The 20,148-nt window shown below is 67.6% G+C and overlaps 1 protein-coding gene across 2 annotated transcripts in view; it reads left to right on the forward strand.

Moving 5' to 3' along the window:
* Nucleotides 1-20,148, forward strand: part of SHANK2 (SH3 and multiple ankyrin repeat domains 2) — a 297,330-nt gene that overhangs the window by 120,669 nt on the left and 156,513 nt on the right. For both annotated transcript variants that reach the window (XM_045854859.1, XM_045854860.1), the window contains one exon: nucleotides 118-231. In XM_045854859.1, the coding sequence (XP_045710815.1) occupies nucleotides 118-231 (114 nt within the window). The remainder of the gene's footprint in view (nucleotides 1-117; nucleotides 232-20,148) is intronic.

Consider the following 20,148-nt stretch of genomic DNA (forward strand, 5'->3'; position numbering starts at 1 on the left):
GCCAATGACATTTTGGCCTCACTGCTGTGGCCAGCGCCCTCCTCCCGCTCACCCCCAGGCCCTCCTGCCCTGCCCCCCTCCCCCCGCACTAACTCCACCCTGTCCCCTTGTCTCTAGTTCTGAGCATCGGCGAAGGGGGCTTCTGGGAAGGCAGTGCCCGCGGCCACATCGGGTGGTTCCCGGCCGAGTGCGTGGAGGAGGTGCAGTACCGGCCCCAGGACAGCCAGGCAGGTGAGGCGGCCTCGGCGAGGCCCGGGCGGCGGTGGCGGGCCCGGGGTGCGTGCGGGGCGGGGGTGGTGGTGATGGGGGGTCGGCTGGTGCCTCGGTCCGGGATCCGGCCGGGTTTCGGAGCAACCGAAACCAGTGCAGGGCGGCGCGGAAGCTTCCGGGGAAGGGGCTGCTCCGCACAGGTCTGGGAACACCTGGGTCGCACGGTCCAGCCGTCAGAGAAAAGGCTCTTGGGCTGACGAAGTGCCCGAGGCCTCCTCGCCGGTCTCGTAGACAGGCGGCTCCGAGCCACGGCGGGCCTTGCCCAGGCCCTCCCCGGGAACTGCGCCCTGCCGCATCCCCGTGAAAACCGCTCAGGGCGGTCGGTGTTCACGCGGCAAAACCGACCTGGGCCCTGGGAGTCACGGTGTAGCCTTGTGGAAGACCGTTTTAACACTGGTTGCCGAGAGACTGAGTCTAAATCTCTTGAGAATCGTGGAAGGCAGATCCTGGTCTGCGTGTCCCTCTGCTGGCTTTGGGTGGCACCCCAGCTCAGGCCACGCGTGGGGAGTGGCCACGCTCGCCGTGGCTGGTGGCGCTGCTGCATGCACCTGTGCGGGCGCCGGCCGGCAGGTGCAGGGCCGGTGTGAGCAGGGACCCTGCCCCCTGGGAGGGCGCTGGCTCCCCACTCACGTCGTCCAGGCCCAGTCGCGTCACCTGGGTGCCACAGGTGGGCACCGAGAGGCGGGCGTCCGGGGGCGACTTCTCGTGGTCAGGCTCCTCACTCCGTGACCCATGACCGGCCTCTGCCTTCGCTGCCTCCGCTTCCCGTCTGCTGCGTGGATGGGACAGTTCAGTGCGGCGCTCGTGAGAGTGTTGTGTTCTTGTTTGTTTGCGCAAAGCACCACGAACACACAGAAACATTCCCGCCCCATCCATGTGTCCCTCAGTGAGTGGTTGTGAAACAGCCCCCCGCTCTGTGTAACCGGCACCCCAAGTCCCCGTGTGCCCCTTCTCCCATCGCCAAACTGTGTCGGGCTCTGTCCTGGCCTCTCCCAACACCCACGAGTGCATCTGGGCTGTGGGTGGGGCTCCGGGTCATCCTTTTGGGGGTGAGGCCCTCTGTCCCTCCGGTCCTCTTGGCCTGGGGCTGTCGCAGCAGGGTTCCAGGGTCCTCACTTGTCCCCTAGTGGGAACGTGGGCACCCCACTGTTGTCCAGCCCCCAGGAGAGACCTGTGGTCATGGCAGGAGTGTCCTCTGCTTTTCTGGAGGTGCAGGCCCGGGGTGGGAATCTGAGTCACCTGACCCCAGGGACCTCTGGATCCGTAGCCCTCGGGCAGGGACCCAGTGCAGACACTGCCCAGAGAAGGGGAGCACGGGGGGGAGAGGGTGACAACCCTTAGTTCATAGAAACCTGCCCTGGACCCCTGGCCCAGGGCCTCTGTGTGCTTCCCCCCTGCCCACAGCTCAGGGGCTGTCCCGGTCTTGGTCATTCCTTTCATTGGAGATGACAAAACCTCCAGGCTCCCTACAGCACTCCTGGCCCCCAAAAGGGAATTGATCAGCTTGCATAATTAAAGAGGCCAGAATACTGGCTTCAGGTATAGCTGGATCCAGGTGTGTCGTGTCTCCAGGGAGCTTTCTCTCCGTCTCCAGGCGCTGGTCCCCCCGTGACAGCTTTGTTCCCTGGCCAGCTCCGCTCTCGGGGTGGTCGTGCAGCAGCTGGGCTTCTAGTGTCCGAGGTCCAAGCGCACCAGAGAGAGAGCGGCTCCTTCCTGCCCGCTTAGCAAACGCCCAGGGTGGGCCCCGGCCCAGTGGCCTCGAGTCACGCCCAGACCCACCCAGAACCAGTCGCTGCGGCTAAGGAATGCGTGTGCCTAGGAAGTGTGGCTGGCCGGGTCCGGGTGCCGGGGGGGGACGGCCTGCCTAGGACAGTGGGGTGCCACGGCCAGCAGAGGAAAGGGGACAGCGGCTGCGGGTGTCCCTCCAGCAGGGAGGCCAGCAGCCTGCTTTCGCCCAGCCCGGAGCCCTCCCCTGGGAGTCAGGGAAGTCGGGGGTGGGGTGGGCCCATCAGCCTCGTTTCTGGGCGTCTCTGGGCGGCCCCTTCGGGGCAGGGGCTCGCCGAGCCCCGCTCCTGAACCCAAGTCCCATTAGTCACGGTGGGCACAAACCTCTGCCAGACGTCACCACAGGCGTGGCTGGTTCCAAAATAGCCTGTTTTCCTGTTATCTTTAGGACATTTGAAAATACAGGCCAGCGCTGCTGTGAGCACGGTTGCAATCTGAAATATTAATCAGCCGCCAAAGGGCTGGCCTCGGAGGGAGTGACTGGCTGTCCCCGAACAAAGGAGGCCTCGTCCCGGCTGCGAGGGACGGCGCTTTTGTCCACCGCCCCGGGCAGAGCCCCACCCGCCCCCCTCCCTCCTTCTACGCCATTTTATTAAAAGGCGCTCGCAGCCTCGCCTCCTGGGTGCCCCCACCCCGGGCCTCCAAGCAGCTGCTGTGCGTTTTAGGTGCCGCTTTCCACGCTCGGGCCCACCCCCAGACTAGAGTTCCGTGGGGGCCCTCAGGAGGGTCCAGTCCTTGGTGGTGACGCTCTGGGAGCCAGGCCCTCCCCTCCCGCCCCTCCCAGCTGGGGGCCTAGGGGATGGTCAGCCCTGGTTACCACAGCAACCTGGGATGCTGGGGCCGGCCCTGCCCTGCTTCCCCACGGACCCTCCTGCCGCTACAGCACGTGGGGCTCTGTCTGTCGGGAAGTCGCCCTGCGCAGCCCACGCTCCGGCCCTGCATTCTGCGCCGACGGGGGTGCCGGGGCTCAGACTCAGGGGCGTGGGGGAGGCCTCACTCCTGCACCGGGCGGTGGCTGTGGACAGGAGAGAGTGTCTCAGTGGCCTGGCAGGGCCCCCAGGGTAAATGTGACAGCCCGGAGGGCAAGCAACAGTCCAGGAGGCTGCGGGTCCCAGGTCCGGGGTGGGCAGCGGACAGCTGTCCTCTCCCTGCGTCCTCCTGTGGCCTGTCCCTTTCTATAAGGACGCCAACCCTACAGGAAAGGCCCCACCCTATGACCTCGCTGAACCCTCATCACCCCCCTCAAGGCCCCTCTCCAAGCAGCCACAGTGGGGGCTGCAGCGTCAGCCTATGGATCTGGGGCACACGGTTCAGTCCCTAACTGGGGTGAAGAGGTGGGGCCGCAACCTGACATGCTCCTGCGGACACCTTCCCTTCTGTCCTTCCTGCGCAGTCCCCTCCCGGGGTGGGGGGGCATTCTGTCATCTGAGTCCAGGGCAGTGACTGTCCTGCAGCCTGAGCAGGCTGCACGCTGACCCTCCAGCATTCGGGGGGCCCGTGGGTCAGCTGCAGGGCCCGGCCGCTGCTCAGGAGAGCAGGCCCGCAGCCCCAGGCCAAGGGACACGCTGACACTGGACTCCTTGCGAGGTCACCGGCCTGGAGCGGGGCTTCGAGGACGCCTTGCTCTGTGGCCGTGGACGCGCTGCTCCACCGGCGTGAGCCACGGGCTCCTGCCCTGGGGGCCGGCAGTGTCAAGGGGGGTGGGTCCACGGCAGGGCCGCTGGGGGCTGGGGGCATCCGTCGTGGAAGGCTGCCGGAACGGAGCAGGCTGGCTGTCAGACCCGCTCACGGGAGGGACGCTGGCTGTCGGCCCTTGCCATCCGAGGTGCCACCTCTGAGCCTACGAGCTTTTGTTCGAACGCCCCTGTTCAGTTTGGGGGCAGACACCCTCGGGGGGGGGGGGCGCTCGGGGAGATGCTGAGTCCCGTGGCCGCTCGCTGTTCAGCCCGTGGAGGACCCGCCCGCCTGTTCCCCCGGCCGCTGCACCGTCGGACGCCCCGCCGGCAGCACAGAAAGTTCCGCCTTCCCCACATCCTCCCGTCCCGGCGGGCGGGGGTGGTGCGAGCTCCCCGCGGCACGGTCTGCGTTTCCCCGGGAACCTTTCCTGTACTCGCCGGCTCCTCGCGCGTCTTCTTTGGGGCGGCGCTGGCTCTGTGCTTTGTGAACCGCCGCGTGGCTGTGCACGTCGAGTCCGGCCCCATAGGGAACCGGGCCGGTGCAGGGAGGTAGAAAGAGGACAGTATAAACCAGTCCGGAGGGGTCTCCTCGGCCACCGGGGCCTGCCTCGACCTTTAAGCTGGACACCAACCTGCAGGCGCCCAACCCTGACCGATGGGCTCAGAGGGGACCCGCCGGGCAGGTCAGCAGGGACGCCCGGTGGCCGTCCTGAGCCTGGGTGCGCACTGCGGGCTTTCTGTCGGCGGGGACAGGGCTGGGCTGGCTCCGTTTCCCAGGAGGGCTCCCCGGGAGAGGAGGGGCGGTAGCCTGGCTCTAAGTCGCACAACTGGTGTCCCGGAGCGGAGACTGGAACCTGCCCTCGGCCCGCGATGGGGGCTTGGTCTGACCCCGGTACCTGGCTGAGGAGGGTCCATCTCCACCCACCCACCCCCGGCCCCCGCCACACACCAGCCCGGCGGGGGAGGCCCAGGTCGTGCCGCCCAGCTGCCATCGCCCCACAGCCAGAGCCGGCGTGGAGACGGAGGCGGAGGAAGGGGAGGAGGAGGAGGAGCCCACTCCAGCTGCAGGCACCCGGCCTGCTGCGCCTGCAGGGCCCCAAGGTGCTGGCGCATCTCCCCCTGGCACTCGGAGCGCTTGTGCGGTCACGAGCCGCACCGCAGCAGCACGGGAGTTGCACACACGTGCACGTGTGCTTTGCACGCACCGGTATGCTTGTGTGTGGACATGCATGCAGGCACACGTGGGCACACGTGTCATTCCACGGGTCCTCGAGGGGGCTGGAGGGGCCCCGCGTGTGCCCGGGTGTGCAGTGCATGTGCCGTGCGTGCGCCCAGTGCCAGCCCCGGGGAGTGTGCGGCCCCCACGCGGCACGGGGCCATGCTCTGCCCCGTGCGCTGGAGCAGGCACAGTTCCCGGTGACGACCTGACCTAGTTCTTGTCCCCGGGGTGCCAGCTTCGCTCTCGGACAGTCCTCGGAGGAGTCTCACTGCCGGGACACTCGCGTGTGTCGTTCATCATCCCAACGGGGACACGTCTGAGCAGCGCCGGGTGGGCGGGTGGCGGTGGCACCAGCGGGGCTGCGAGGGAATCGGGGCCACCCTCCTCCCGCCAGGAGCGGAGGCCTGGGGTTCTGTCACCCGGAGCTGCTGCGTTCTCCAGCCTCGGGGCCGGGGTGCGCTGTGCGTCTCATGTGTCCTCCTCCCCCCGCCCCCCACCCGTGAGCCGGCAAACCCCGAGGGGCCGGCCCTGGATGGCAGGGGGCAGAGCCACCCTTGCGTCACAGCTGGGGAAGGAGAAGGGACGCCTCGGCCTGACCCTTGCCCCGTGAGGCGAGCCCCGGGTGTCCGAGGCACTCGGCTGCCTGCCGTGACGGGGTTTGGGGGAGGTCAGAGGCGGCAGCTCTGTGTCTGGTGCGGGCACCCTGGCCGCACCTTGATCTGCTGGGTGCTCAGCCTGGTGCCCTGAGGTCCGACGCTGACGGAGGAAGGGTAGCCCCTCGGAGACCCGCCTGTGTCTGCGGCCCAGCCGGGCTCCCGGCCCTGCACTGCCCTGGCAGGTCTGGAGTCTGGGGCGGGGCGGGGCTGAGCAGGCCCGTCCCCGCCTTGTGTCCCCCTCCCCTGACCGGGCTCCCCATGACCTGACCCGGCACGCAGTAGGCCCGCCGCAAACGCCTGCCGGGCTGGAGTCAGTGGGATGGACTCGGACTTAAGATGGCTCATTACTCCCTAATGAGTGTTAACCGTCGAGAAACAGATTTAGAATTCCGCATGGTTAAAAATCATCCGTCTTCTGCTGTTTAAAAATTGCTTGTCACTCTGCGTGCCAAGCCGCTCTTTCAGCAGTCTGGCTTTCCAAAATGATCGCTGATTGGAACAAAAACATTTGCCGCTAAAATTAGAGCGACAAAACGCAGTTGTTATGGAACAACAAGAAAACCGCAGGTCCCCTTCACCGGGGAGGAGCGGTCCCCGCGAGCGAGGGCGGCATGCCCGGGGCTCCCGAGCACCACGCAGAAGGCTGCCCCGCCGTCAATCCAGCCGTCGGTGGGAACCCAGCTCGGAGAGAGAGAGAGGCTGCTCCGGGGCGGAAACTAGCGTCTTCGAAAAGCCTTGCTGCAAAGCCCTAATAGACAGACTGCTCTCAAGTGTGCATGAGCACGCAGACCTCCACTCCTCTCCTGAAGGAGGAAGATACCGGCCTCCCCTTTGCCATCACTCACCCTCGGCTGGAGCGTCCTAGATGCATTGCTTTTTTTCTCCACAACGCCTGCGTCAGCTGAGATTCGGTTCAGCAGCATATGACAGGGAAAATACAAAAGAGCCATGGCTTACATGGGATAGAGGTTTGTTTCTGTGTCGTATTAAAGAAAACAGAGGGAGGAAGTCCGGAGCTGGGGTGGGGGCTTCCGGCTCATGGGGACCTAGACACTGCCATTCTTCCTGTTCCGCCATTCTTCACAGGCTGCCTCATGACTCAAGGTGGCTGCTTCGATTCCACCCATCACATCTGCATTCCAGTTCAGGAAAAAGCAAGCCACACTCATTGTAAGGACACGCAGTGTCCACGGTGTTTCCAACTATGGATTATTGGCCATAACATAGTCTCTAGGGAGGCTGAGAGCCTTTATTCCGGAAACCTGCTGTTTTAAGTCGACAGCAGATGTGGGGGTAGGCAGCTGGCCGCGTCCTCACAGTGTGTCCTAAGGAACAGCCTCCTTCGTGTTTCCATAGTGCCCACCCATCTGAACAACACCGCCCCCCCCCCCCCGGCGCCTCCATGGCTCAGCCGGAGCAGCTCAGCATGTAAACTATAAGCCATCATCTGAGTGAAGGTTTGGGATGTTTGGAGGAAGAACCAAAATTTATGACGACTTTGGAGTGGACAGGATTTGCCCAAGGCCACTGATTCTCAACGCACAATTAGGCGTAACTGTGCAGTATATACCGGCCACCCTGGGGTCCCTGGCCGGGGTTCCAGCCTGCCCTCAGAGCACTCTTCCCCTTCTGAGCTCCCAGAACTCGTACCAGGTCCAAGCTGAGTCAGCGAGGAATGTTACCTCTTGTACCCGTGAGGCCTCTTGGTTACAAAGGACAAAAATCAAGCTCAACTTGGCTGAGGCCTGAGGAATGGCACCAGGCTGTGGGTGCCTGTCCCTTGCACCGTGCTGACCCGAAAGCCTACACCGCCACCGCCCCCTTGTGGCTGACTGACCTCTGGGGTGCAGGGCCGAGGGCGGGACGGACGTCCTTTTACTGCGTGAGCCGGGCCAGGCCTGCGTGGCCCCCGGGCGCTGGGAGGGGCGCGGAGTCTGGAACGCCCGACTTCCGCCACCTGTGCCAGGACCTGGGTGGGCACGTAACCAGCATCCCCTCACCCGGCCACTGGGCTCTTTTCCAGCCCTTTCACTCTCTCCCGACCTTCCGTGCCTCGGTTTCCCCTCCTGTGCCGTGTGGGCAACCGCAGTCTGCTGGCACAACCCTGCCTGGGGGAGGAGTAGACGACTCGGCGATTGCAAGGCTCCTGCGGCCGCCGCACGGAGTAGGTGCTGGCCAGACGGTGCATGACTGACTGTAGCTTGGACCCGCCCTCGAAGGTCTCCGGTTGTCTCCTTGTTGGCGTGAAGAGAGGTGGCTCAGAGAGGCTGAGGGACTGGCTCCGGGTCACAGAGCCAGCGAGCAGCGGGGGCGGGGCTTGGTCCAGGGCTCTGGCTCCCTGCTGAGCAGTGCAGGGGGGCTGGGGGGCTGGGGTGGGATGTGCCCAGGGCCTCGCATCTGACCCCGGAGCGGTCTCTCGTTCCCCGGGGGCACGCAGCCTGGCCGGGCCTCCTGGTGGTTCCAGGTGGCCGTCACGGGGCCTGGCCTCTGGCCGTGACTTCAGAAAGATGCTCCATTTCTCCCAGCTCCTCCTGCGCTCCTCAAACAAGGCCACCATCTGCCCGTCCGACCTTTCTTCCTCCTTCCGGGCAAAATGAGGGCTCTCGTTTCCAGCAGCCGCTGCGGAGGGCCCGGGTCATCTCCGTTGCCCTTGCCTGGGGCATGAGTGGCTGACCGGCAGGACCCAGGGCATCTGCCCTCCATGGAGACAGAGCCCCAGGCCACCCAGACGAGAGGCGCCCAGGAAAATCTTCACTCTGCACTGCTTGTTTGGCCCACGGACCAGCGCCAGGGGCTCTGTGGTGGACCCCCGGCCTGACCGTACAGGGACTGAGCCTGGACAGATGCAGGGCGCCCCGGGGGTGGTCCCCGTGCACCCCCTCACCCAGACACTTGGCTCACCCCCAAAGCCCAGCACAGACCCCTCGGTGGCCCTCAGCTCAGCGGCCGTGACCTCTGTCACACAGATGCAGCAAACCGTCCTCCGACGTGACTGCCTGGACTTCCGGCGCTCGGCTCGCCCGGGGCCCCGATGGCGAGGACGCCCGCGGCACCGCTGGCTCCCACTGGGGACCACACCCGGCGAGGCAGTGCCGCTCCTGGCCACGTTCTTGGGGCTGCAGAGGGCGCGTGGCTGGCCCGGCGGCTCAGGTCTGCTGCGTTGGGGTTCTGCCCTGTTCTGTCTGCTGAGACGGTGGAAACACCGTGAGACCCGCGTGGGCAGACCGGGAGGAGGAGGCAGGGGGGCAGTCGGGGGTCTCAGAATGACCCGGGGGCCGGGGCTCTACGACACCCGCCCTGGATTCCGAGTGAGCCGGCCTGAGTGGGGGCAGGGGTCCCCCAGACGTGCTGCCCCAGCCAGCAGCGGCGTCACCTGGGAACTCGTCAGGAATGCAGGTGCTCGGGCCCCGCCCGGGAGCCAGGAGCTCTGTGTTCTCTGGAGCCTTCTCTGGGGGTGCGGGGATGTGGCTGCAGCTGGAGCTCGAGAACTTGACCCCCAGGAAGGGCATGCTGCCCAGAGTGTGGCCCACGGAGCAGCTGCATCGGAGTGGCCCCCTGGCACTTGTTAGGAATGCAGAGTCCCAGGTGCCCAGGAGCACCTGCGTGTCGGTGGTCCCGCTGACCCCTGGGCGTGGGGAGATGGGAGGCCCCACGTTGAGCAGGTTTGACCCTCTCCTCTGCGTGCGAGGGGCACGCCCGTGGGCCCAGGAGGCCCAGGGAGGCCCAGGGGGGCCTCGGCCTGGCCAGCTTGTCTTTCCTGGCTGGCTGCCAGCCCTTCGGGCTGGTCCTCAGCTACTCTCCCCCCACTCCTGTCCCATCCAGGCGAATCCCCCCTGTGCTCCAACAACCTCCCCCCCCGCCCCCACTGCTCAAGGGGACAGGGCCGGGCAGGCTCTGGTTCCGACGATCTCAGCCCCCCTCCCTGAGGTAGTGCCTGGCAGGCCTGAGCTCAGAGGGGCTGGGCCACTTTCCCCCGGTCACACAGGCCCGCGGCCCCAGCCAAGTCAGTTGGGGCCAGAAGGACACCCCCAGCGGACTAGACCAGCACTTCCGTGCAGCAGCCGTCCCATTACAACCCCCTCCAGCGTCTGCCTGGGCCCCGTCAGGGAGCCCTGATGTCAGAGGACCCCTGTCCTTGCAGGAGGGTCCCGGCCTGCGATGCCCGCCTCAGCCACTAGGTGGCAGCCACTGGGCACAGGAGCCTGGGAGGGGGCACCTGGGCAGGATGCAAATCCCCACCCAGTCCTGCTCCAGGGACGGGAGACCACTTCCTCTGACGAGGCGGTGGGGGGAGCCAGGGACGAGTTTGCCATGTCCACAGTCCGAGCAGGGCCAGGTCGGGGCTGGGACCCACCGGGAGAGCCGCCTGCTCCGCCCGGGGCCTCCCAGTGCGCCCAGGGGGCCCACGGGTGCACAGAGAGCCACCGAGTTCAGGGAGGTGGGGCTCAGGGCAGCCCCCCTACACACACTCATCCTCACGGGCGCCCGTGGGGGGCTGGGCGACCCCGCGCGGGAGGCCACAGGCGGGCTTTTCTCCGGGGCAGTGGGCACGGGAGGGTCTCGCCCCTCGGGCGTAACTGACCGTGAGTTTTCACCTCCGACGGTCGGCGTGGGCGAGGGGCCGGCGGAGGCCCAGGGCTTGCGCCCAAACCCCAGCCTCACCAGGATGTACGTGGGCCGGTTACGTGGCCCTGTTACGTGGCCCCGCTGCGCCTCGGTTTCCTCACTTGTTAAACAGGGGGCGGGGTCGTAGTGCACGCCCCAGCCAGGGGTCACGATTGGCTGGTTTTCCAAGCGTGAAGTGGTCGGCGCGGTGGTGCCTGGCACAGGCAGGCGGGGACCGGCGGGGACTGGCGTTACTGCTGCCGTCATCCGTGGCATGGCGAGCTTCTGACTGTGCGCTGTGTGCGCACAGTGTGCGCCGTGCCCTTGTCCACCGGGGTGTTGGGAACGCCGGGTCGTTTGGGGCCTGCCCTCTGACGCAACGGCGTGTTCCGGGCTAGTGGCACCGATGACCGAGAGCAGATGCGACGGCTTGTTCACCGTCTCTGGGGCCAGCTGCCCACTCACTCGCTCGGGGCCGTGGATGGACCCCTGCGTCACTCACCAGTGTCCCTGTTTACCCCTGGCCGTCCCCGTTGGCGGCCGGATCTTTTCCCGCCCTCCTTTTGACCTGCCCGCCACTGGGCGGCTGTGGGAAAATCTGTTCTGACGGTCCCTTTCATGTGACGTGGACACTATTTAGATTTAATGTGACGATTAGTACGTTTGTTTCTTGTTTTCTGGGGGTTGTCGCTGCACTCTGTCATCTTCTGGTGGTTTGATTGTTAGAATATTTTACATTCCCGTTGAAACGGACTGGTGTGGAGGCCCTGGGTTGGCGACGTGCTGGGATCGGCACAGCGCCCCTAACAGCAACGTTTACCGCCGCGGGCGGACGGTCAGGCTCTGCCCACATGTGTGTCACATGTATGATGTCTGCATGTGCTGGGAACCGGTCGTGCAGCATGACCACCCTTCCTTCCAGCCGTCGTGGGTCTTCTGAACGTTGTCCCCCTGAGAATGGGACACCCCTGGGCTGGGTTTTCGTCCGGACCCGTCTCCGGTCTTTCTCCACGTCCGTGCCGACCGCTGGGGGCTGGGGAGGGAGCCGCCTGCCTCTCCTGCGTGCGGGCGGCACGTCTGCGGCGCCCCCATGTGCCGCCGAAGCAGGCTGCCGTGTAACGCAGAGACAATGCAGCACCTACGCGGGCAGAAGCGCTTCACGCTGACACGCAGACACCGTGAATCGCCCCCTCCGTCCGACCTGCCGGCATCTCGCCGTCGGAAGGCGGCAGGCTGGGGCCGGGTGTCCGGGAAGGCTGGCCGGTTTCTCTGTGGGAACCGCGCTGGCAGCCCAGGGCACTGTCTCCCCACAGGTCTCCGTGGGGTCTGTGAGGAGGGACAGATGGGCCAGGTGCCCCCGCACCCCCTCTGGGCACCAGCCCCCCGGGCACCAGCCCCTCAGACCCCAGGCCATGTCTCCCGCCTGCCCCCGGCAGCCCCACGGGCAGCCCCAGGGAGCAGCAGGCCACCTGTGGCTGGGGGGCGGGGCCGGGGCAGCCGTCCTCTGCCGGACAGGTGCCTGCCCTTGCTCAGCTCCCGCTCGCCCGGAGGACCTGGTGTTTCAAGGGTCGCGTCGGTGGGGACCTGCTTCAGCAGCAGCTGGAGGACCTGCAGGGCCTCGGGGGGTGTCCCCTTGCTTCTCTGAGCAGGGCTGTGTCAGCCGGCGGGAGGCGTCCAGGAGCGGCTTGGCATGCCTGAGGTCGGAGTCTCCAGGTGTGTCAGGGGCAGGCTCAGAGCCTTCTCTCCGCCACGTGACCTCGGAAAACCTGGCGTTTTCCTGACCGTAACGTGGGCGTCTGGGCAAGGCGGCCTCCGGGTCATGTTCACCGCCGGGGTCTGCCTAGGGCTCTCCGCCTCCCCTCTTCCTCACCGGCGGTTGCCGTGTGCACCTGTGTGTTGCCGGCTCCTGTGCTGTCCACCTGGGTGCCCGTGTTCTGTGTGTGTGTGTGTGCACACATGTGTGTGTCCCTGAGCGTGTGGGTGCCGCCCACAGCACCTTCCACCCGCATGCTGCAGGCCCGGGTCCCCGAGCTTGCTCCCCTGGCCGGTGCTGTCATCTGTCACTCTGAGACGCGCCCCCACCTGCTCGCTGCCTGAGGGGCACCCCGGTCCTCGGCCTCCTCCGCCCTTCCCCAGGTTCCAGCTCCCTTTCCACCTTGACCGGCTCCTCGGCCACGCGTGCGCATCCGGGCAAAACGGACATGAAGCCCCTGGGGCATCTCGGGCGCCCGGCGTCCCGGGACCCGGAGCGTGGAGCTCACACAGCACACGCACACGCACACGCCACACGAGCTCACTTCCCGCCGCAGCCCGTGCCGGCCTTTCCCTGTGCTCGCGCCTGTGCGGGGGCCTCCACGCGCCCCGTCCGCCCTCTCCTGGCGCAGAGCGGTCACAAGCCAGCGTCCTTCCTCCCCTCGCTCCTCCTCGCCGGCGGCCGTGGCTGGACCGCTCCGAGTCTGCGTCCTTTCGAGCCAAAGCGGGTCGGCGCTGCCAAGAGTCTCCGGTGCAGGCCTGCCCGTCTGTCGCGCAGGGGCCTCTGGGACACGGGAGGATGAAGCCAGTGGGTGGCCGGCCGGGCAGGGCGATTCCTGGGCTCGGGGTCCCCGGCCCCCCTCCCCTCCTCTCTCTCGGCACCTTCAGTGGGGACCACGGGCACCCGGCGGTGCGCTGGCCCCCCCACCTCGCTCCCCTTGCGCTGAAGGTCGGCGGTCTCTCATGCACTCCCCCCTAACCCTAACCCTAACCCCCCGCACGCCCCGCCCCAGGACCCGGCCACGGCGTGTCGTCTGCTTTGCTTCTGTGGGTGCGGCTTTACGTTCGGGCTCCACGCGTGTGAGTGACGACACCCGGTGCTCCTTGCTCTGCCCTGTTTCCCCCGGCGTCCTGCTGGCCACGCGCACTGAGTTCTCGCAGGTGGCGGGACTCCCTGAGGCCGAGTCACCTCCCCGCGGGTGGGCACACACCCCTTCCTCACCTGTCCCCGCACTCACCTGTCCCCAGCGCTCACCTGTCTGCAGAGGTGAACAGGGGCTGCAGCTGTCTCTTCAAGACCCCGGTCCCAGCTCCCAGAGTGCACCCCCGCGGCGGGGTGGTGGGCCGTAAGCTGGTCTTCGTTGCGGTTTCTCCAGGAGCCTCCGTGCCTGTCCCCACGGTGTCTGTGCCGCTTGGCATCCCCACCAGCGGGGCCCGGGGTGGAACGGTGGGCTCTGTGTGGACGCTGGGGACCAGCGGCGGGGCGGGAACACCAGAGCCTCTGATGTCACAGGCCTGGCTTTGCAGAGCCGGCGCCCCGCGTCCAGGTTCCCGTCCACACGGGTTGGGGGGGGGTGATCGTGCTGCTTTGGAAGGCGGTCAGAAAGCGTGAAGGGTGCTCGCACGGTGACTGCTACCTGGGGTGTGCAGATAAGCCGTCATGCTGATAGCTTAGAATAAAGCTGAACAAATGGGCTCCCGGCACGAGTGGCTTTATCAGAATCACCGGCTGGAGGTGAGTGGGGCCCCGTGTCAGCCCTGGCTGCTGTAGCTAAATGCCACCGACCCTCACTGTCCCTGTCCTGGAAGCTGAGAGTCCGGGACCCAGGTGAGGGCAGGGCTGGCTGCCCCGGGGCCCCGCTCTCTGGTGTGCGGACGGCCGTCTTCTGCCCGTGTCCCCACACGGTTGTCCCTCGGTGCACCTCCCTCCCTGCTGTGCCTCTCTGTGTGTCCGAACTTCCCCTTCTCGTGACACGGGTCGCACGGGAGTAGGGCCCCTCTGCTGGCCTCGTGGAACCTGAATCCCCTCTTTAAAGATCCAGTCTCCAGATACTGTCACCTCCTGAGGTGCTGGGGTTGGGGCTTCGGCATGTGACCTTGGGGACAGCTCAGCTCGGGCCAGCCTCCTTGGGACCCCTGTGACAGCAGTTTCTCCCGGGGGGACGAGCCAATGGAGAGAGAAGTCCTTGCTGTGGACAGACACCCGCTTTCTCTGGAATGCGGCCAGAAGGGAGGGAGAGCGCCCAGGGGCCGGCCTGGGGTTTGCCTGCACCCCGAGTGCACACGTCCTGAGGCCCAGCCACGGCTCAAAACCGAGGCGGCAGAGAAGCCAGGGCCTCGGCTGGAGAAGCCCAACAGCCTGGCTCACGGGAACCTCGTGGGGAGGGGGGGCGGTCTGGGCACTGTGGGGCGTCCTCCTGGCCCTGGACGCCCCCCGTCAGTCCACAGGGCCCTTCCCCACCTCGGAAAGTGCAGCCCAGGAACCTCCTTCCGCGTCTCCTGGGTCCTGGATCACCACCAGGGGGCAGCAGAGTCCCAGGGGGAGGGGGGCTGGGCCAGCGGGTGGGCCGTTCACAGACTGTGGAGCCCCCTGCAGCGGTGCGACCTTGGGGGGTAGTGGTCACCTTACTGCTTTCCCTGTAACCTTCCGCGTCCCTCCAGAGAACAGCGAGCAAGTGGCCCCTGGCCGGTCTGTCATCCCCACTGTCCCCGACACAGTCTGGAGGTGGTGTGTGCGGCCAGGGCCGGCGGGGCCACGAGCAGCCCCCTGCGGCGGACGGGAGGGCGAGGCCCTGCAGCTGTCCCTCGCGGCCCCTGGTCTGTTGAAACAGGAGAGCGGGCTTGGGCCTGAACGGACCGGCATCGCGGGGGGCGGGCGGTTTTCAGCCTCCGGGGGCTCCCGGGGTGAGCCTGGATGAAAGTCCGCAGTTACCCCCTCCAGACGCCCCAGAGGGTTCCCTTCCCCTAGGCTCCCACTCTCCGCGAGCGCTGGGAATTGGGGTGCAGGGGACCCCAGTCTCCCCGGTGGCTTCCAGAATCCTAGAATTGAGTTCCGACACGCACTGCTCTTGGCCTTTATTCCTTATTCCAGGGAATCTCAGGCAGATCATTTGCCCCGTAGGAGTTTGTGGCTTTATTCTGCAGGAAGATCCGGCTCTTCTGGGTGGGGGGTGGAGGGGGAGACCGGCCCGCCCGCCCCCCCGTGGGAAGTCCGGAACAAGAACTCCCCGCTCAGACGCAGCTGCTCCTCCCGCCGGGGACCCGGGCCGGCTGGCTCCCGAGGGTCCCCCGCCCCCGTCTGGCCGTTCCATGCGGAAGGGAGCCCGGCCGCGGCTCTGGGTGGGGTGTCAGCCCAGCACCAGCAGGGGCTTCCTCGCTGGGCGGCTGCGTGACCTTGGGCAGGTCAGTCCCCTCTCTGGACCTCAGCGTCCTGTCCCAGCAGGTGGCGCTGTGCCGTCCTCACAGGGCTTGGCCCTGGCGCGTGGCCGGGACTGGCCTGAGCCCACCCCCTCCGTGCCCTGGAGGAGGGCCGGGCACTCAGCTCGCCGTGGGGCCCCCGCACACACTGTGCGGTGCCCGTCCACCGTGGGGCCCCACCCACAAGTGCATTTTGTTTCTCCATGACGTGCAGCTTCTGTCACTGCGGAGGCTCAATCGCCACCTGCGTGCGGGAAAACCAGCCCCGTGGAGCCCGTGTTCTAGAACCGTCAGCGCCCCGAACATGTTTGCGGTGTCAGAGGGCGCGGGTGCGCGTGGCCACGCCTTCCTGGACTGGGCGCCGCAGCACCAGCGGGGGGGGCGGGGGGCCCGCCCCGCACAGGCCCCGAGGCGAGACCTGTTGGCACAAAGCGGCGTCTGCCGGGGGTCCCCGGGGAATCCCCGCGGCCCTGTGTGTTGGCCGCGCCGGCCCGAGCTGGCCCGCCCTTGTCAGGGGTGTGGGGGCCACGCGGAGCTCCTCTCCCTGCCAGTCCCGGCGCGTGCCCCCACCCAGAGCAGCCGTGCCCCGGGGGTGTGGTCTGGGAAGGAAGGCTCCGCCCCTCGGACGTCACTCTGTCCCCGAGACGCCTGTCGACCAGCGTGGGGGTGTGAGTCCTCCAGCGCAGGGTCCGGTGTGAGTCCCGGCGCCAAGCTCACGCCTCGCCCGTGGGCACGGCTCGGAGTCACACTCCTGGTCTCCTTCTTCGAGGGGCGTGTCCTTGGCCCTGGACCCCCAAGGCCCCGGGTCTTCGTCTGCACCACGGGCTCAGTGCCGGGCGTGCCCCTGGGCATGGCGGCCGTCCAGGGCTCCGCCTGCCTGGGAAGTGCTCTGAGTGGACCTTCTGAACAGACCGGCTCGCGGTGTCAAGCTGGGGCGTGCTGGGGCTGCGTGACCAGGGATGCCCCACGGGGCGGCTTAAAGCCCAGACACGTTTGCCCTCCCCGTTCTGAAGGGCAAACATCCCGGCCTCGGCAGCTGCGGAGGGTCCTTCCTGCCTCCTCCGGCTCCCGGGGCTCCAGGGGTCCCCGGGCTGGTGGCCGCGTCCCTCCACACCTTCTCCCCTGCCGTCTCCACCGGCCCTGTCGTCACACGGCCTCCTCACTGTGCGTGTGTCCCTGTCCTGTCCTCTGTCTCCGATGAGGATGGCTGCCGCAGATCAGGGCCCACCCGGGTCACCCGGGACGTTCTCCACTCAAGACCCTGAATTTAGTCACATCCACAAAGTCTCCTTTTCAGATGCGCCCCCGTTCACAGGCTCCCGGGTCGGGGTGGGGTGACATCTTTGCGAGGCCACCGTGCGGCCCGGTTACCGGTGTCCTCGCCGTGGGGGTCACTCAGTCACTATCCCGGGACGGGTGAGCAGATTTCCTGCCCGCCGCGGCCACCACCTGGCACACTCGGCCTGAACGTGAGCGCCGGCGGGAGGCTCAGGGGCCCCCCGTCCCGGGCACGGGCCTCATCCGCTCCTCTGCCAGCGAGGTCCTGACCCCTGAGCCTCAGACCGGGCCAGGCCTGGGCCCGGCTCGGCCATCCCTCCGGTGCCCTGCCGAGGTGGCGGCTACCATGTGACGGAGGTGAAGGCCACCCCGGTGACTGAGGCAGGGGAATGGCCAGGGCCAGACAAACTGGAGGGCTGCAGAGCCTGAGGCCACATCACAAGGAGCATGTGTCCAGGGCAAGGGAGGTGAGGAGGCGGCATTGCACCCCGCCCTCTGCACAGCCTCCTGTCACCTCTGGCAAGGGCTGGCACAAGGACCCCTCGAGGCCGTGAGTGCCCTCATGGGGCAGGACAGGGGCTCATAAAGCCGCCCACCCCAGGGGCAGCCCCGGCCACTTCCATCTTTGCACTCGGACCCCCGCCGCAGCGAGGTCCCCTTCGCCCCCGTGCAGGCCCCTTGCTGAGCACAGATGTGCCTCGGCCACCCATGCCTGCAGCCGCCCCGTCTCCAGGGCAACGCCGAATTCCCCCATGTGCTGCTTAAAATATCCTGCCGTTCCCAGCCCCACGGCTGTGCGTGCGGTTCTCCGCGGGCCCCCTCCCTCCCGAGCCGGGGGTGGGGGTGAGTGGCAGGAGAAAGGCCGTCCCCAAGGACCCGCCTCTCCCGGGCCCTCCCGAGGCCGGCAGCTCCCTCCTTGGCTGTCTGACCCGCGCTGGCCACTGGAAGGGGAGGGGGCAGCGGCCGCCTTGGCCTCCGGGACGCGGGCCACGGCCTCTGGCTGGTGGGAGGCTGGCTGGACGTCGGCCCCCCTCCCTCACCCAGGAGCACCCTGCCAGCCTGCCCCTCGGCCCCGGTCTCCGGATCCTCAGCCAAGATTCCGCGGCCCTTTTTGCTCCCTGTCCCCTCTCACCGGTCCCCAGGTGGGTTCTGGGCACATCTTCTACGTGTGACCTTCACACTCATTCCTTTCACACCTCCCGGGCGTTCCTCGCTCTGATTCCGCGAGGCCTGCCTAGACGCCCCCTCCAAGTGCCCCCGGGAAGTCAGCTCCTGTGCCGCCGCCGCGGCGGTGCCCTGGGCGGGGCGGGCCTCCGGGCCTGTGCCCGCGGGGCTCGGCTGCCGCAGCCTCCTCCGCTGCTCAGGGCCCGCCCCACCCGCCCCTCTCCCGGCGCTGCCCTGGGAACTGTTCTTCCCACCTCTCGCCTCTCACCTCTCGCCTCGCTCCTTCCGCTTTCCCCCGTGAACCTGTCCACGGCGGGGACACTGCCCTGCTCTGCTTCCCAGCCCCCCCTCTGGCCGGGCGCCAGCTGGACCCCGCAAAGTGTAACAAGCATTGGGGGGTCACCCTCCCTGCCTGCGAGCACTGGTGTCCCCCTCTGACCTCTGCCCTCCCTGCTCCAGCCCCGGGGGAGCACCACTGACCACCCCCCCGCCCCCTCCCCCACCTGTCCGGCCTCATCTCCGCCCCCAGGCCGGGGACCGCAGCATGATGCACGGGGAAGCCGAGAGGAAGCACTCGGTCTGGGCCAGGCCACACGCTGCCCGGCGCGGCTGCCCCCCTGAGCTGCAACTCGGCACGCACAGCCCCCGAGCGTGTCCAGGTGAGAGGGGCCAGCTGCACCCAGCACTGGTAGCAGCCCCAGTTTGCAGACCCATCCGGGCCCCCACACACCCGCCGCTCCCCAGGAGCCCGGGGTGGCCGAGGTCAGACCCCAGGTTCCCGCCGTAGCTCGGCCTCACGTGTTTGTGACGCTTCTGGAAAGGGACGGATGCTCTCAAATCACCTTAAAATGAAGATGGCCATCACCCCCTCCTCCCAGCACCTGAGTGAGCACCCAGTGAGACTTCTCCAAGGCGAGCGTTCCCGGTTCCTAGGAGCTGTCGGCAACACCAGCCCTCAGCTCACAGCCTCTCGCCCCCACCCCCACCCCAGGGCCTCTGCTGGTGCTGTCCCCCCGCCCGCGACGCCCGTCTCCCCACCCCCCATCTGCCCAACTCCTACTCAGCCCGCAAGGCCCGGCCGAGAGAGCCCCTGCTCCGCGCCCCCACCCTGCGCTCTCCAGTGCCTGGCACATCTCCCTGCCGCCCCGATCCCGCTCTGCGACCGTGTGCTCCGCCCTGCGCCCTCCTCGGCCATCTCTCCGTCCGCAGCGTCTGACACGCACGAACCGCTCAGGTTCACTCGTGTTCGGCACGGACACGCCGTGTGTCTGTCGGACACTGTCCCGGGAGCCGGGTCACGGCGGCACAGGGGGCGTCCCCGCCCGCGCCCGGGGCACCGGCAGTGCCGGGAGGGTGGGCTGTGTGTCGAGGAGGGGCGCTGGGGGAGCGGGGCGCGCTGCGGATGCTGGGGGCAGGCAGCGCCCTGCAGCGGGGCAGCTCGCTCAGAGGAAGGGGGGGCGGCGCGCGGACACGGGGCAGGGCGACGGGGACGGGCTTGCGTTCCAGGACCCGCACGGAGAGCGTCGTGGCTGCAGCGTGGTGGGGCGGGGAGCTCGGGGGGGGGGGTCAGGGGTCAGGGAGGCCGGTGGCCCCGGGAGGACTCCGGGCTTCGTTCCGAGGGTTTGAGCAGAGAAGCGAGGTGAGGCATCACATCAGGCCGCCTGGGGGCAGCTCTGGGGTGCCCAGGGCAGTAGGTGCCAGGGCGCCCCGGGCAAGCGCCGGTGGGTGTGTCCAGGAGGGAGTGGGACGGGGTCAGCAGAGGCGGCACAGGGACCCCATCGCCCCTGCAGCGTGGTCACCGCAGGGTGCGTTGTCGAGAGCTGCAGGACGTCTCGAGTTGAAGGTCCGGGAGAGAAGAGGCCCCAGGAAAATGCGAAGCAGGTGTTCAGACAGGTGCGGGCACACCCGTCTCCGTGGCAGCCACAGGCAGGACCGTGACATGGTGGATGCGTGGAGCGTGTGGTCTCTGTGGCCAGCGGGTGCTGTTACTCGGCCGTGAACAGGCACGAAGCCCCGACGTGCGCCCCGGAGTGGACGAGCCTTCGAAACGTCAGGCTGAGCGGCAGGAGCCGGGACCGGGAGGCGGCAGCCTGTTGGACTGGTTGTGCAACACACTCAGAGTAGGGGCGTGTCCAGAGGCAGGAGGCAGGGGAACCGCTGCTGGTGCTGAGGGCGACCCGGACGGCCTTGGCAAAGCCAGCTGGTGGGGCGGCCGTAAGGAACCACCACACGCCGGGGCTTCGACAGCCGCTCCGGGCTCTCGAGGTGCCGGAGGCTGAAAGCCAAGGTCTGGGTGTCAGCAAATTCACTCCCTGGTGGGGTCTGG

The sequence above is a fragment of the Phyllostomus hastatus genome, unplaced genomic scaffold, assembly GCF_019186645.2.
Source record: "Phyllostomus hastatus isolate PE091 unplaced genomic scaffold, TTU_PhHast_1.1 phas_scaffold_11, whole genome shotgun sequence".
Lineage (NCBI taxonomy): Eukaryota > Metazoa > Chordata > Mammalia > Chiroptera > Phyllostomidae > Phyllostomus > Phyllostomus hastatus.